The sequence below is a fragment of the Schistocerca nitens genome, chromosome 3, assembly GCF_023898315.1.
Source record: "Schistocerca nitens isolate TAMUIC-IGC-003100 chromosome 3, iqSchNite1.1, whole genome shotgun sequence".
Taxonomy (NCBI): Eukaryota; Metazoa; Arthropoda; class Insecta; order Orthoptera; family Acrididae; genus Schistocerca; species Schistocerca nitens.
In genome coordinates this window covers 475,186,890-475,200,534 of record NC_064616.1, presented here as the reverse complement: position 1 = coordinate 475,200,534, position 13,645 = coordinate 475,186,890, and the positions used below count along the sequence as shown (strand labels likewise).

Below are 13,645 nucleotides of genomic sequence, written 5' to 3'. Positions count from 1 at the left end.
CACAGAGAGGAGAAGATAGTAACAGATTATACTAGTCAGAGGACCGGCTTCTGCGTCGTAGTGTTTGAACGAGTTTTTTATTTTGTGGCTGGAGTTCTACCATCGTCGTAGACATCTACGAGAACCATAACTCCGACGCACGGGACGCAGTACATTTGGTGATATTGATTGCTTCGGCTTATTAGGGCTATAAAGCTGAACAGCTGTGACCACGTAAGTTTCATTTCCGCTGATGATGCACACCACTGTAGATCATCTTTTAAGGTAGTTTATTCTAGTGTGTGGGACGTAGATGATATCACTCATCTCGCGTTACTTATATTAGATCGCGTAGCCATCAAAAGAGGCAGATTTGGGAAGTTGATCAATAACATTAGTCAGGACATTCATTTGTATCTCTTCATGTCCATTGCACATCGACATATAAACATTTGTAATAAATAAAGGGGATTCAAACAACAATAAATGTATAAACAGATACATTAAAATTTAGTAGTTACTAGTTCCCCTAATCATTCATTTATTTTTATGTTGTGATTTATATGTTAAAGAGCAATATGTTAAAGAGCAATAATATCACCGTTAAGAGATCCTAAGATCTGCTTCAGGGGGTAGTCAGACAGGGCAAAATGTTTATTTTCGCGTTCAGTATTTTTCACTGCTCTCATTCATTTTTAAACCCGCCTGGAGTAGCATCTAGGAAACCACAGAAATACCTCCAGGAAATACTTCCTAACACTTAAATTTTTAATTCGATGTTAGCAAATTCCTCTTTTTCATTAATAAATTTTTGGTATAGGCAGTCTTCATTTTATATCCTCTCTACATCGGACATCATCAGTTATTTTGCTGCCCAATAGTGCTTTTACTGTCTCATTTCGTAATCATATTCCCTTAATACAACCTGATTTAATCCTCGCATTAATGGGGAGGGGCACTTTATGCCTACGTTTCCAGAACATTGTAATCTAGTCATGTACATTATATTTTAAAATTTTGGAAAAAATATATTTATGTTTTTTAATGATTTCTTCTACAAGATTCCGTAATTGTTTTAAAATTTTCAGTAAAACGTAACGCAAAAATTTTGGTCTTGTCAGTGGATGTAAAAGTTCAGAATATGTGTCATATTTATATTTTCAGGTTTAGGACCCATCTTATCTTTAAAAAGTATGTTTTGCGTAAATGGCAACGAAAATTAACGAAACTCGTATATCTTTGTGTTGGTCATATATTGTGACCCCCATTTGTTCTACACGTTATGGAAAATCCGTTGGTACCGCTGGATTTAATTCGAATACGTTCCATTACCTTTCATTTAGTTCCATTGAGGGTTATCTTATAATCCCTTTCAAGGGCGCTATCTATTCCACTCAACTATTACTCCAAGTTCTTTGCTGCTGCTGACAGAATTGCAGTGTCACTGGTAAATCTCAAAATGTTTATTGCTTCTCCCTGATATTTAATTGTGTTTATAAATTTATCCTTGTATGCATTACAGCTTTTTCGGTGTAGCTGCTACACGAATGTCTTACTCTCATCTTCCAATTGCGCAAATAAAAATTCAGCGGAGGGAGTAGCAGAATTTATGTGCTTCAACAAGATTGGTTTTTTGATTGGGTGGGGCTCTGAAATACATGTCCAGCCTCATTGTATCTCTTTTCTTTTTACCTGAGGACAGCAAAATTCCTATTTCAGTGCATATATGGCAAAAATTCAAACCTTCATTTAGGACGACATGTATTCCCAAGGATTCACGTGTTACCAGTTGTGGAGCAACATGTAGGAATATGCGTCTTTCTTAATTCAGAACATTAAATGTTATTTTTGTAACTTCCAGAAAAGCAGAGTACATTGAAATAAGTATTTCTAGATCGAAAGGTAAGCCAGTTCCCTTCGAACCCACTAGCGAGAACAAAGAGAAAAGACAGTTGTAGATGCAGTAATGGGAAATGTCGTTAGAGTGTATTGTGGGATTGGAGAAGTATGAGGAAGGAAAACTATTGTATCCTTTACATGAATTTGCGCTTCTTATCTTCAGATATCATTTGTAAGTGACGAATGGTGGCCAGAGGAAAGTTGCTACCTCACAGTATATCTGGACAAATAGCTTTTCATCTAAGTATAATTTGAGGCGTTTATGTAAAATTCGGATTTCAGAAAACTCTCTGTCCTGGGGCGCCTAACTCAAATGCCTTAACATTGTCATCGTCCATGTCAACACAAGGTGCAGTGTAGGTGATTTCTCCAGTTATAATTCCTTGGACGCTGCTTTGAAGTGCTACAAAAATCCTTATGTTTTAAAGCAATAAAATAAACGATTGCGTATAAGAATTACAGTATTCGAATAGCATACATAACGTAAGAAGTTCTTACATCAGCGTATTATCAGTTCCTTCAGTTTGGGCTATTTCTCCCTTCACAGAGAGGTTCTCGCACAAAGATATTATAACATTGTCAGCAGCTTATTCCAGAGAGTATCGTTAGACTGACTCAGTTATCTATCAAGAGCATTAAGAAGATTACTTTTCTTTATGTAAGTGACGCGTTCTTTCACCGCAATCAGAAAGCCATGAAAAGAAATGGCTCTGAGCACTATGGGACTTAACTTTTGAGATCATCAGTCGCCTGGATCTATGAACTAATTAAAACTAACTAACCTAAGGACATCACACACATCCATGCCCGAGGTAGGATTCGAACCTGCCACCGTAGAGATCGCGCGGTTCCAGACTGAAGCGCCTAGAACCGCTCGGCCATACCATCCGGCGTCTTTCAAAGTAGAGTCGTGGATACCAAGAGACATTAATCGTCTAAACAGTTGTCTTAGAATATTACCGACCTTTTTTGGTTCATCTGGAAACTGGGATGTAAACAAAATGCGAGATCTGAGAGTCCAGTCAAAAAACAGGAAACAGTACATGTCAGCAAATGGTTTCTTCTGGCGCTGGACGTCCACATGTACGTAGTTGCTGATATTCACCTTCTCTTATACGAGCAATTACCTCAGGCATAATTATATGTCGTAGGCCTTTAGCACTTCTTGCCATGTACAGTAACACAGCTGTGATGTGAGTTGTCATTGCCTTTGCAGTGTCGATTAACGTCTGAAGAAGATCCATAAGAGCTTCACATTTTATACCTCCGTATGACCTTACGTCTCGTGCACATATAGTCTCTAAATTATCGACAGTTATCTCCTGAGCAGGTTTAGGAAGTCGTTTCACGTCCACACAAGACCCTTGTTTATTAGACACCCTTGGATGGCGAGAAATGTGCGAAGTGCCACTTGATCCTTCAGCATGAGAGTAAATTTCACCGCACAGCGAACAGGAAACAAAATGAACGTTTTTCCTAACGCCATCAGCCCGCATCTCGTGGTCGTGCGGTAGCGTTCTCGCTTCCCACGCCCGGGTTCTCGGGTTCGATTCCCGGCGGGGTCAGGGATTTTCTCTGCCTCGTGATGGCTGGGTGTTGTGTGCTGTCCTTAGGTTAGTTAGGTTTAAGTAATTCTAAGTTCTAGGGGACTTATGACCACAGCAGTTGAGTCCCATAGTGCTCAGAGCCATTTGAACCTAACGCCATCCAAAATAGGCTTTAACACAGTACAAACTAAACTTTTAAGATTCGCTTCAACCTGTGTGGTTCTCTACTCATCACTATTTAATTTTCCTTTACTTCCCTTATTCTTGGCATCCTTCTGCTAGCCACGTTTAGCTTCTGCGCTTATTTTGTGTGTTAGGACAAAAATGAAGAAATACCATCACCCCACTAAACACTACTGTACTCACCGCTCGTAGCCCGTAGCTCGCAACTGCGGTCAGTACTACCAACAGCTCGTAGGCCGCAGCATGCCAGTGCCTGCGCACGGCTCTGGTGCAGTGACGTCACGGGCTTACTCACAAGGGAACCTCCCCATCGCACCCCCCTCAGATTTAGTTGTAAGTTGGCACAGTGGATAGGCCTTGAAAAACTGAACACAGATCAATCGAGAAATCAGGAAGAAGTTCTGTGGAACTAAGATAAAATAAGCAAAATATACAAACTGAGTAGTCCATGTGCAAGATATGCAACAGTGAAGAAAACGTGAGCCGAGGAGCGCAGTGGTCCCGTGGTTAGCGTGAGCAACTGCAGAACGAGAGGTCCGTGTTTCAAGTCTCTCCTCGAGCGAAAATTTTACTTTTTTTATTTTCGCAAAGCTATGATCTGTTCATTCGTTCATTGACGTCTCTGTTCACTGTAATAAGTTTAGTGTCTGTGTTTTGCGACCGCACGGCAAAACCGTGCGATTAGTAGACGAAAGGACGTGCCTCTCCAATGTGAACCGAATACATTTGATCGCAAGGTCATAGGTCAACCGATTCCTCCACAGGAAAACACGTCTGATATATTCTATACGACACTGGTGACGGCATGTGAGTCACATGACAGGAATATGTTGTCGACCCACCTAACTTGTACACTTGGCGAATGGGTAAAAAGATTCTTCTACGTTGCCCGATTTAGGTTTTCTTGTGGATGTGATAATTACTCCCAAAAAAGTGATGAAAACATAAGAGTTTGTCACATAAACTGCGACAAATGAATGCAACAGTTTCCCTGTGCTCTGTCAAAACGTTTTCAAATTTTTCCGTGTGTAGACCGTCAAATCCTGCATATGTCCAAGCAAATCTGAACATGTCCTGGAATTTTGGAGAGCGAAGTGTGGAGAGTGTGTGTGTGCCTGAACTTTGATAATTGTCTGAAAATAAAAAATTAAAATTTTCACTCGAGGGAAGACTTGAACCAAGGACCTTTCGTTCCACAGCTGCTCACGCTAACCACAGGACCACAGCGCTCCCGGGCTTACGTTATCTTTAATATTGCTTATCTTACACATGGACTACTCAGTTTGTATATTTTGCTTATTTTTTCATAGTTCCACACAACTTCTTCCTGTTTTCTCGATTGATCTGTGTTCAGTTTTTCAAGGCCTATCCATTGTGGCAACTTTTAACTAAATCTGAGGGGGATGCGATGGGGAGGTTCCCTTGTCAGTGTAGAGCAGAGAGGCCGCGGCCCGTGGGCTGCGTCTCAATGCGCAACTCTGCTGAGCCCGTGTCACACTGGTGCTTTCACAACAGCACTGCTTCGCCCATGGGGTGTCGACAGGGACTGGCTCGGTCCGCGACTGCTCTAGTCCAGTGCGGACGCAGCTCGCGGGCCGAGCCTCTGACTACGACTCTGCACCGTGCGGCCCATCGGACCTCGATGCGGCTGTCCCGGCTGAACCGGCAGCGCGAGGAAAGGCTCACACGGCTGTCATGGCCACGTTCCTGGATGGGCCATACGTCGATGCCCACCTCTGCTGAGAAGTGCTGAACCAGACCTCGCACTCAGCCGGTCGTCACCGACCGATTGACATCATACAAGCCAACTGCGACGTCACTCCAGCAATGGCTGCATCAGTTCCCATGGACAGACACAGCACTGAACAGACTTAACCTCTTATCCTCAAAACAATGATACCTCTCAAATGTTAAGTTAGTGTATCTTGTACAAATATCTTCTGTGCCAATGAAAATGATTTGTCAATATGTTTAATTAAAACATGTCAAATTGTGTATTGTTTTTCTTGTATACACCAATTTTGTAACTGCCAGTATTGTAGTCACTCAAGGGAGCAAATGTAAGACACCAAGAAGATTTTTCTTTTTTTGTGTTTATGAAATATGTGTGTACCAGAGAGTGCACAAATGCTGATAAGTAAGTGTTAATATTTTCTATGATGATAAAGAACGTCCTTTGCTCTTTAGCTTTCGCTATGTAAGCATCTATCTTGTTAGCTCTAAAGTACCATGAATATATTTAAGTATATTTAGATTACTACCTTTCAGATGTACTAATTTAACAAACTAAACATATCTCTTGTATTAATGTCCACCTCCACAGCGTAGCAGTAGCGTTACCGACTATTAAGGAGCCCAGGTTCGATTCAGGGCTGGGGAGTGGGTGTTGTGTGTCCATCATCATTTTCATTATGATTGACTCGCAAGTCGGCGATGTAGCGTCATCTAGAAAGGACTTGCAATACGGCGGCCGAACTCCCCCGCATGGGGCCTCCCGGCCTACAATATCATATAATTATTATTATTTTTTTTACATTTTTGTGTTAATGTCTTTATCAGCTTTGTATACAGCTATTCGTGAAAGAAATGCAAAACTGCTGACATGGAGCCCGTCCGCCATTGGTGTGATCCAAATACTGATTAGCTATTTATCAGATCATTTATGGTGCACCAACGAAACTGCAGTCTTTCAGAAACGAAGTCCGATACTCAATTAACAATTAACAATTAACAATAATGCGATTGGCCGATCGCGTTATGCACTTGCCTTATAAAAATTAAATGGGAGCCACATCTGTAACTTTGCGTTTCTCTCGAACACCAATCTGGAGTAAAAGGAAATAAACAAGCGCTGCTCGGTTAATATCAATTGACATTACTGAGCTGACTACCTGCTGGTAAGTGGTAGGTGATCACAACTATTTTCTTTACATTCTCTAAGTTTCTTCCACCTTCGCAAGCATGCAAGGTAACAGTTAGAGCTCACGACTTCCACTCGCTCATGCACCTTACAGAGAGGTTGCTGCTATTGCTGGCTAGGGAGCAGTTATACTGTGGCCACTCCATGTGTGGTTGCAGTTTAACATCATACTAAAGACGTTTCTGTTTACAACAACAAAATAATACAAAAGCCGCTACTTCACTTCGATGAATTGGCCAATTGTGTGAGACAAATACCTTTTTTCATATGAGAATGAGCAGCGCCGTTAATTTAGAGCAATATAGAAACGTCTTTTGCCATGTCAACAGCCGAGGGTGCTGCATCACACGAGATCTACCTTACTCATGAGTGCTGCCAGTAAAGAACTTGCAAAATTGTGAACCAGAAGCCTACCTCTCCCTCCCGCCCCCTCCCCAATGTTGTTGTTGTGGTCTTCAGTCTGAAGACTGGTTTGATGCAGCTGCCCAACCTAGTCTATTCTGTGCAAGCCTCTTCAGCGCTGCACAGCTAATGCAGTGTACATTAGTTTGAATCTGCTACGTGTATTCAAGACTTTGTCTCCCTCTACAATTTTAATACCCCCTCCCCAACACCCACATATACACACTTCTCTCCATTACCAAATTGACACTTCCTTGGTGCCTCAGGATATGCCCTATGAAACGAAGGCATGCCATAAGTTTCTTGTTTTCCCCAGTTCGTCTCAGTATCTTCAAATCAGTTATTCGATCTGCAGTGCCACCACTAATTTTTGGCGCTACTGAGTAAAATGGTGATTGTGTTGTCGATAGCTACATGCCACGTTGTAGGTGAAAGTTCTTAAGTTGGCACTACGACAGACACCGACGACAGTGCCCTCTAGCCGGTGCTGTGCAGGTCTACGAGCTGCGCTACAGATTCTGCACAGTTTGATCAAGAGCAGACGGCCAGGACACTTCGCTTGATATTGAGATTATGTACTACTTACGACGGGTCTAAGGCTTCGCACCTCAGTGCAAAGTTATGTATTCAGTTAATGTTGTGATATAGTAAAACCATTTCTAAGAGCAGTACCGAGAGATTTTCACCTTTCCCTGCTCCTACTCACTTCCTTCAATCGGGCAACCTTCCAGTTTGCAGGAGCAGACCCACGCGCCGCCTTCCAGGCGGGATACAAAACTTGGAGACGAGCAGGGATTAAATTTTTTTTCCTCTCTTCTCATTTCCTTTTTTGCTCGGTACTACTTTGGCTTTTCTGTGATATGCGCGTGTGGCTTAGTGACTGTCTTTAAGTGTTCCCACCATTCGCTATTAAGACTTTCAGTACTGCTCGAGCGTTTGGGATCCCTATCACGTCGAATTGAGGGAGGACATAGAAGCAATTCAGAGGCGGGCTGCTAGATTTGTTACTCGTAGGTTTGATCATCACGCGTGTGTTACGGAAATGCTTCAGGAACTCGGGTGGGAGTGTCTAGAGGAAAGGAGGCGTTCTTTTCGTGAATCGCTACTCAGGAAATTTAGAGAACCAGCATTTGAGGCTGACTGCAGGACAATTTTACTGCCGCCAACATATATTTCGCGAAAAGACCACAAAGATAAGATAAGATGAGACAAGAGAGATTAGGGCACATTGCTATCCACCCTAACCAAAAGATCTTTTACGTGTATAGAAAACAACAGCGGACCTACCACACTTTCCTGGGGCGCTCCAGATGATACCCTCACCTCCGTCCGAAACCGCGCGACCGCTACGGTCGCAGGTTCGAATCCTGCCTCGGGCATGGATATGTGTGATGTCCTAAGGTTAGTGAGGTTTCAGTAGTTGTAAGTTCTAGGGGACTGATGACCTGAGATGTTACGTCCCATAGTGCTCAGAGCCATTTGAACCAACCCTCACCTCCGACGAACACTCACCATTGAGGACAACGTACTGGGTTCTGTTACTTAAGAAGTCTTCGAGCCACTCACATACTTGGGAACCAATCCCATATGCTCTTAGTTAGGAGTCGGCAGTGTGGCACCGAGTCAAACGCTTTCCGGAAGTCAAGGAATATGGCATCCGTCTGATACTCTTCATCCATGGTTCACAAGATATCATGTGAAAAAAGGTCGAGTTGCGTATCGCAGGAGCGATGCTTTCTAAAGCCGTGCTGATGCATGGACAGCAACTTCTCTGTCTCAAGGAAATTCATTATATTCGAACTGAGAATACGTTCGAGGATCCTGCAACAAACTGATGTTAAGGATATTGGACTGTAATTTTGAGGATCCGTCCTTCTACCCATCTTATATACAGGCGTCACCCGCGCTTTTTTCCAGTCGCTCGGGACCTTACGTTGGGCAAGATATTCGCGATAAATGGAAGCAAGCTAAGTAAGAAGCCAATTCAGTAGAGTACCCTCTGTAAAACCGAATTGGAATCCGATCAGGACCTGGCGATTTATTTATTTTCAACCCATTGAGCTGCTTGACAACCCCAGGGAAGTCAATCACTATGTCCTCCATACGGGAATCTGTACGAGACTCAAACGGCGGTATGTTTGTACGATCGTCCTGCGTGAAAGATTCCTCAAACGCTAAATTTAAAATTTCAGCTTTCGTTTTGCTGTCTTCCGTTGCCAGGCCAGGCTGATCAGTGAGTGACTGGATGGAAGCCTTCGACCCGCTTACCGATTTTACGTAAGACCAGAATTTCCTTGGGTTTTCAGCAAGATCTTGTGCTAAGGTATGATGCTGGTAGTGGTTGAATGCTTCGTGCATCGCTCTTTTTACAGCAGCACGAATCTCTACTAACTTTTGCCATTCCTCACTCTCCCAATCTTACTTCTACGGTGAGTGCAACTGCCTTTGCTTCCTGAGCATTCTCCGAATTGCACTGTTAAACCACGGTGGGTCTTTCCCGTCCGTCTTTGCAGACAGAGAAGATACACTACACATGGCTACTTCCGCGTTCGACGTGACTCCGGGTGTGTGTACTGTAGAGCTCTGCATTTCGATGAAAACAACCGCTCGAGCATTTCCCATTTCGTGCCGCTGCTCGACGGCTGGGAAAGGCCCACGCTGCGATACGGCTGTGGCCGTCTAATGCACCATGTGGCCGGTTGTGCTCCACCTCTCGGTTATCGGTTGGACTGTCGAGCACTGCCGGGCGCTCGAGCGTACTCACAATCTCGGCCGGTGACGGTACAACCGCCGCGTGCCCTACAGTGCCGAATCGCATTAGAAACCGTGTGTAAACGCAGTTGACGACCTGGCTTTGAGCAGCGCAGACAGCGTTATGGATAAGTATAGGTCGTAAACGTTCCATTCATGAAACGAAGAGAAGTATTATGGAGAGAATTAGGAGCGGCTCATTAGCTCTGAAGAAGAAAGACATGTCGGAAGAGGAGGCGAAAAGTGAAGCTTGGAAATCGTTTGCACTTGTATTGGATCCTCTCACGAAGGCTTCTGATGGTTTCGTGCAATGTACTACATGTGATACCATACTTTCGTGTCCGCAGCTCGTGGTCGTGCGGTAGCGTTCTCGCTTCCCACGCCTGGGTTCCCGGGTTCGATTTCCGGCGGGGTCAGGGATTTTCTCTGCCTCGTGTTGTGTGCTGTCCTTAGGTTAGTTAGGTTTAAGTAGTTCTAAGTTGTAGGGGACTGATGACCATAGATGTTAAGTCCCATAGTGCTCAGAGCCATTTGAACCATACTTTCGTACCAGTCAAGCACAACAGGTATGATTCGGCACTGCAAAAGTAAATGCGGAGCAGAAGTCCACGGGCCACTTGCAGTACCAAGTAGCATAAAGAAAGTTGTTGTTGATAGGTTGGTCGATATGAGTGGAATAGATTTGCTACCGTTAAATGCTTGTAGTAAGATTGGATTCAAGAATTATTCGCAGAGGCTCATCAATGTTGGCGCCACTTACGGCAAAGTCAGTATAGAAGATGTTCTTCCGCACACTACCACTGTATCGCGGCATATTAAAGAAAAGGCAGACAAAATACGGATGACAATGGTGCCCAAGCTAATATGTGCCTTAAAGAACAAAATGTGCGCTTTAGACGCTGATCTGTGGTCTGATAATTACAAGAAGAGAAATTTTTTGACTGTAACGTCGCATTATGTGAATGATGAGTGGCGACTAGAAACGCTTGTTTTGATAACAACCGAGTTTCCGGACGTACCTAAGACAGGAGAGAACATACGGCACGAAATCGAAGAGCGGATGCTTGAGTTAGGAATTAACAAGAATGATCTTACGAAATGTTACTTTGTCACCTACCAAGGATCTAATATGAAGAAGGCACTTGAATCTTACGACCGTTTGCCTTGCTTTGATCACTGCTTGATGACTGCGCTTCGTCACACATTTCAAGAGACGTTTTTAGAAGATGAAGCCCCTGAAATCCTGTCGTGTCTACTATCAGCAAGAGCTATAGTAGGCTATTTGAAGAGATCGGGTCACTCGGGGCGTCTGCGGCACTCTGTGAAGCAAGAAGCTGTAACTCGGTGGAACAGTATACTGTTAATGCTCAATTCCGTCATAAGTCAAATCGACGATATTCGAGATCTACTAGAATCCCGGGAGCAATCGACACTCCTAGAAACCTTCCAAGAAGGGTGCGTACGAAACGTTGTCGCTTTTCTAACCCCCTTTAAGGAAGCGAGTTTGGATTTGGACACTGCAAAGATAACAACGCTGGAACGTGTGCTGCCGTGCTACAAGAGTCTGTTACATCATTGTGAACCAATAGACAGTGACAACGAGGTAAGAACACTTTCTATAGGTTACGATCCTTTATGCAACTGTTGAATTATCAGAGTGCAGTTATGTATATTGGGTTTCCTTTTCAGCTCATGGCGAAAATAAAAAGGAGAGCAGCATACTTCATCACAGAGAAGTGCAGAATTGAGGCTATCCATTGCGTTGCCACAGTTCTGTGGCCATCACGGCGTCATTTGAAGAAACTCACAGCAGACGAAAAGCAAGCCGCGTATGCTGAAGTTCGACGATTGTATTCGGAACTGCCCGTAAATGGTAAGGTTCATTCACTGAAACCAATTAGTAAACGAATGCCGGCCGGTGTGGCCGTGCGGTTCTAAGCGCTTCAGTCTGGAACCGCGTGCCGCTACGGTCGCAGGTTCGAATCCTGCCTCGGGCATGGATGTGTGTGATGACCTTAGCTTAGTTAGGTTTAAGTAGTTGTAAGTTCTAGGGGACTGATGACCACAGATGTTAAGTCCGATAGTGCTCAGAGCCAAGTAAACGAATGTTTGCTTGTCTAATCTGCCATCTTTCGTTAGATCAACATTTATTACGTCTAGAATGTGATATTTGGGAAAGGTTTCGCAGCTTAAACATTCCACAATGCGTTTTGATGTAAGTTGTGCGATATATATATATATATATATATATATATATATATATATATATATATATATATATATATATTGTCACCGTAAATATAGTCGTTTAGTAACCAGAAATTCTAACTACGGTGTATACATATTTGAAGGTGACAGGAATATCTTATGGATGTTTTCATTCATGTTTAGAGTCCATTCAAGCAAACAGTGACCAAGTTCTTCCCATGAAAAAGTCCAGGAGGAGGAGGAGATTAGTGTTTAACGTCCTGTCGACAACGAGGTCATTAGAGACGGAGCGCATGCTCGGGTGAGGGAAGGATGGGGAAGGAAATCGGCCGTGCCCTTTCAAAGGAACCATCCCGGCATTTGCCTGAAGCGATTTAGGGAAATCACGGAAAACCTAAATCAGGATGGCCGGAGACGGAATTGAACCGTCGTCCTCCCGAATGCGAGTCCAGTGTGCTAACCACTGCGCCACCTCGCTCGGTATGAAAAAGTCCAGGATGGACTGGAGTTCGGATGAGGACGACGAAGATGGACACAGAGTTACTACCAATGAACTCGACAGGTACCTTTAGCTCTCCAAATCCGACTGTAGCTATGCCGAAGGACAAATTTTGCAGTGGTGGAAAACGCACGCGGGGTTATTTCCAAGGCTGTCGGTAGTAGCCAGAAGGGTTCTCTGTATTCCTGCCACTAGTGCCGCCAGCGAGAGAAATTTTAGCCAGGCCGGTCACCTGCTGTCCAGCAAAAGATCGTGCCTGGAATCAGACAAGGTGGATGATCTCTTATTGATCCATCACAATTACGTAAGTATTCACAACATATCACGTAATCACAAGGAAGGAAACATTCGTCAAACTCTATAAATGTATTATTCCACTTTCATTGACTTCACAGGAAGAAATTCAAACCGCCAGCTGTAGTAATAGCTCCAGGAACACAAATGACGCCTGTGTATCAGGGAGCACCAATGACGAAAAACGAATTGTGTAGTCACGATTCACCTGTAACGTTATTTACAGGTCATAATTTGTTCAGAAATTAACGTTTGTGCAACAAAATTTCGTGAGTATTACTTTTAACTCCGTCATTCCTTCCAGATCCTGCATTCAATATTAGTAAAACGTATACGTGGCCGAGTTTGGAGATAGGTTATACATAGTCCACGATTAGACTACTGTGTTCCCGTTTGTCTACCGAACGGAACAAAATACTGAATACAGACATTACAGTTTTTAACGTTACAATTACTGGAATACATGATAACCTCAAAGGCGAAACTCCAGTAGTCTGCAACATATTAACAAACAATAAATGTAACATATACAAGTGTATTATTTAGGTCACAGAACTGGTAGTAAACAACGAAAGACATTTGTAAAAGAAATAAGTGAGTGGTTAATGTGAAGCAGTGGCCTCCGATCTCAAGGAGCGTGACGAAGCGCCGCCCGCTGGCACTGAGTCCACCGGTTACTGGCGACCGGCCGGGCGTTTGCCGCACTCGGTCGAGCGCTGGCGATCGGCTGCCCACAGCCGGCGGAGGAGGACGCTCGGCCGCATACTCCCGAGAGCCAGAGGGGCGAGCGGGACTCGCCAGTAAAAATCGGAGATAATGCAGACCTCTAGTGTACTGTTAGCGCGGAGCAACACGTGCTCTCCCACCCGCCTGCACGGCCAGCCACGCCGCGCCGCTCGCGCGCAAGTAAATATATTTCACACCAGGCACCCACAAAGAAACTGAAAGCATGTCCGAACTGCT

The 13,645-nt window shown here is 43.9% G+C and overlaps 1 protein-coding gene across 1 annotated transcript in view; it reads left to right on the top strand.

The window, feature by feature from the left end:
* LOC126249283 (iroquois-class homeodomain protein IRX-3-like) overlaps positions 1-11,429 on the top strand; it is a 190,176-nt gene extending 178,747 nt beyond the window's left edge. The window contains exon 3 of the mRNA XM_049950937.1: positions 11,371-11,429. Within this exon, the coding sequence (XP_049806894.1) occupies positions 11,371-11,429 (59 nt within the window). The remainder of the gene's footprint in view (positions 1-11,370) is intronic.
* Positions 11,430-13,645: the final 2,216 nt, after the last annotated feature.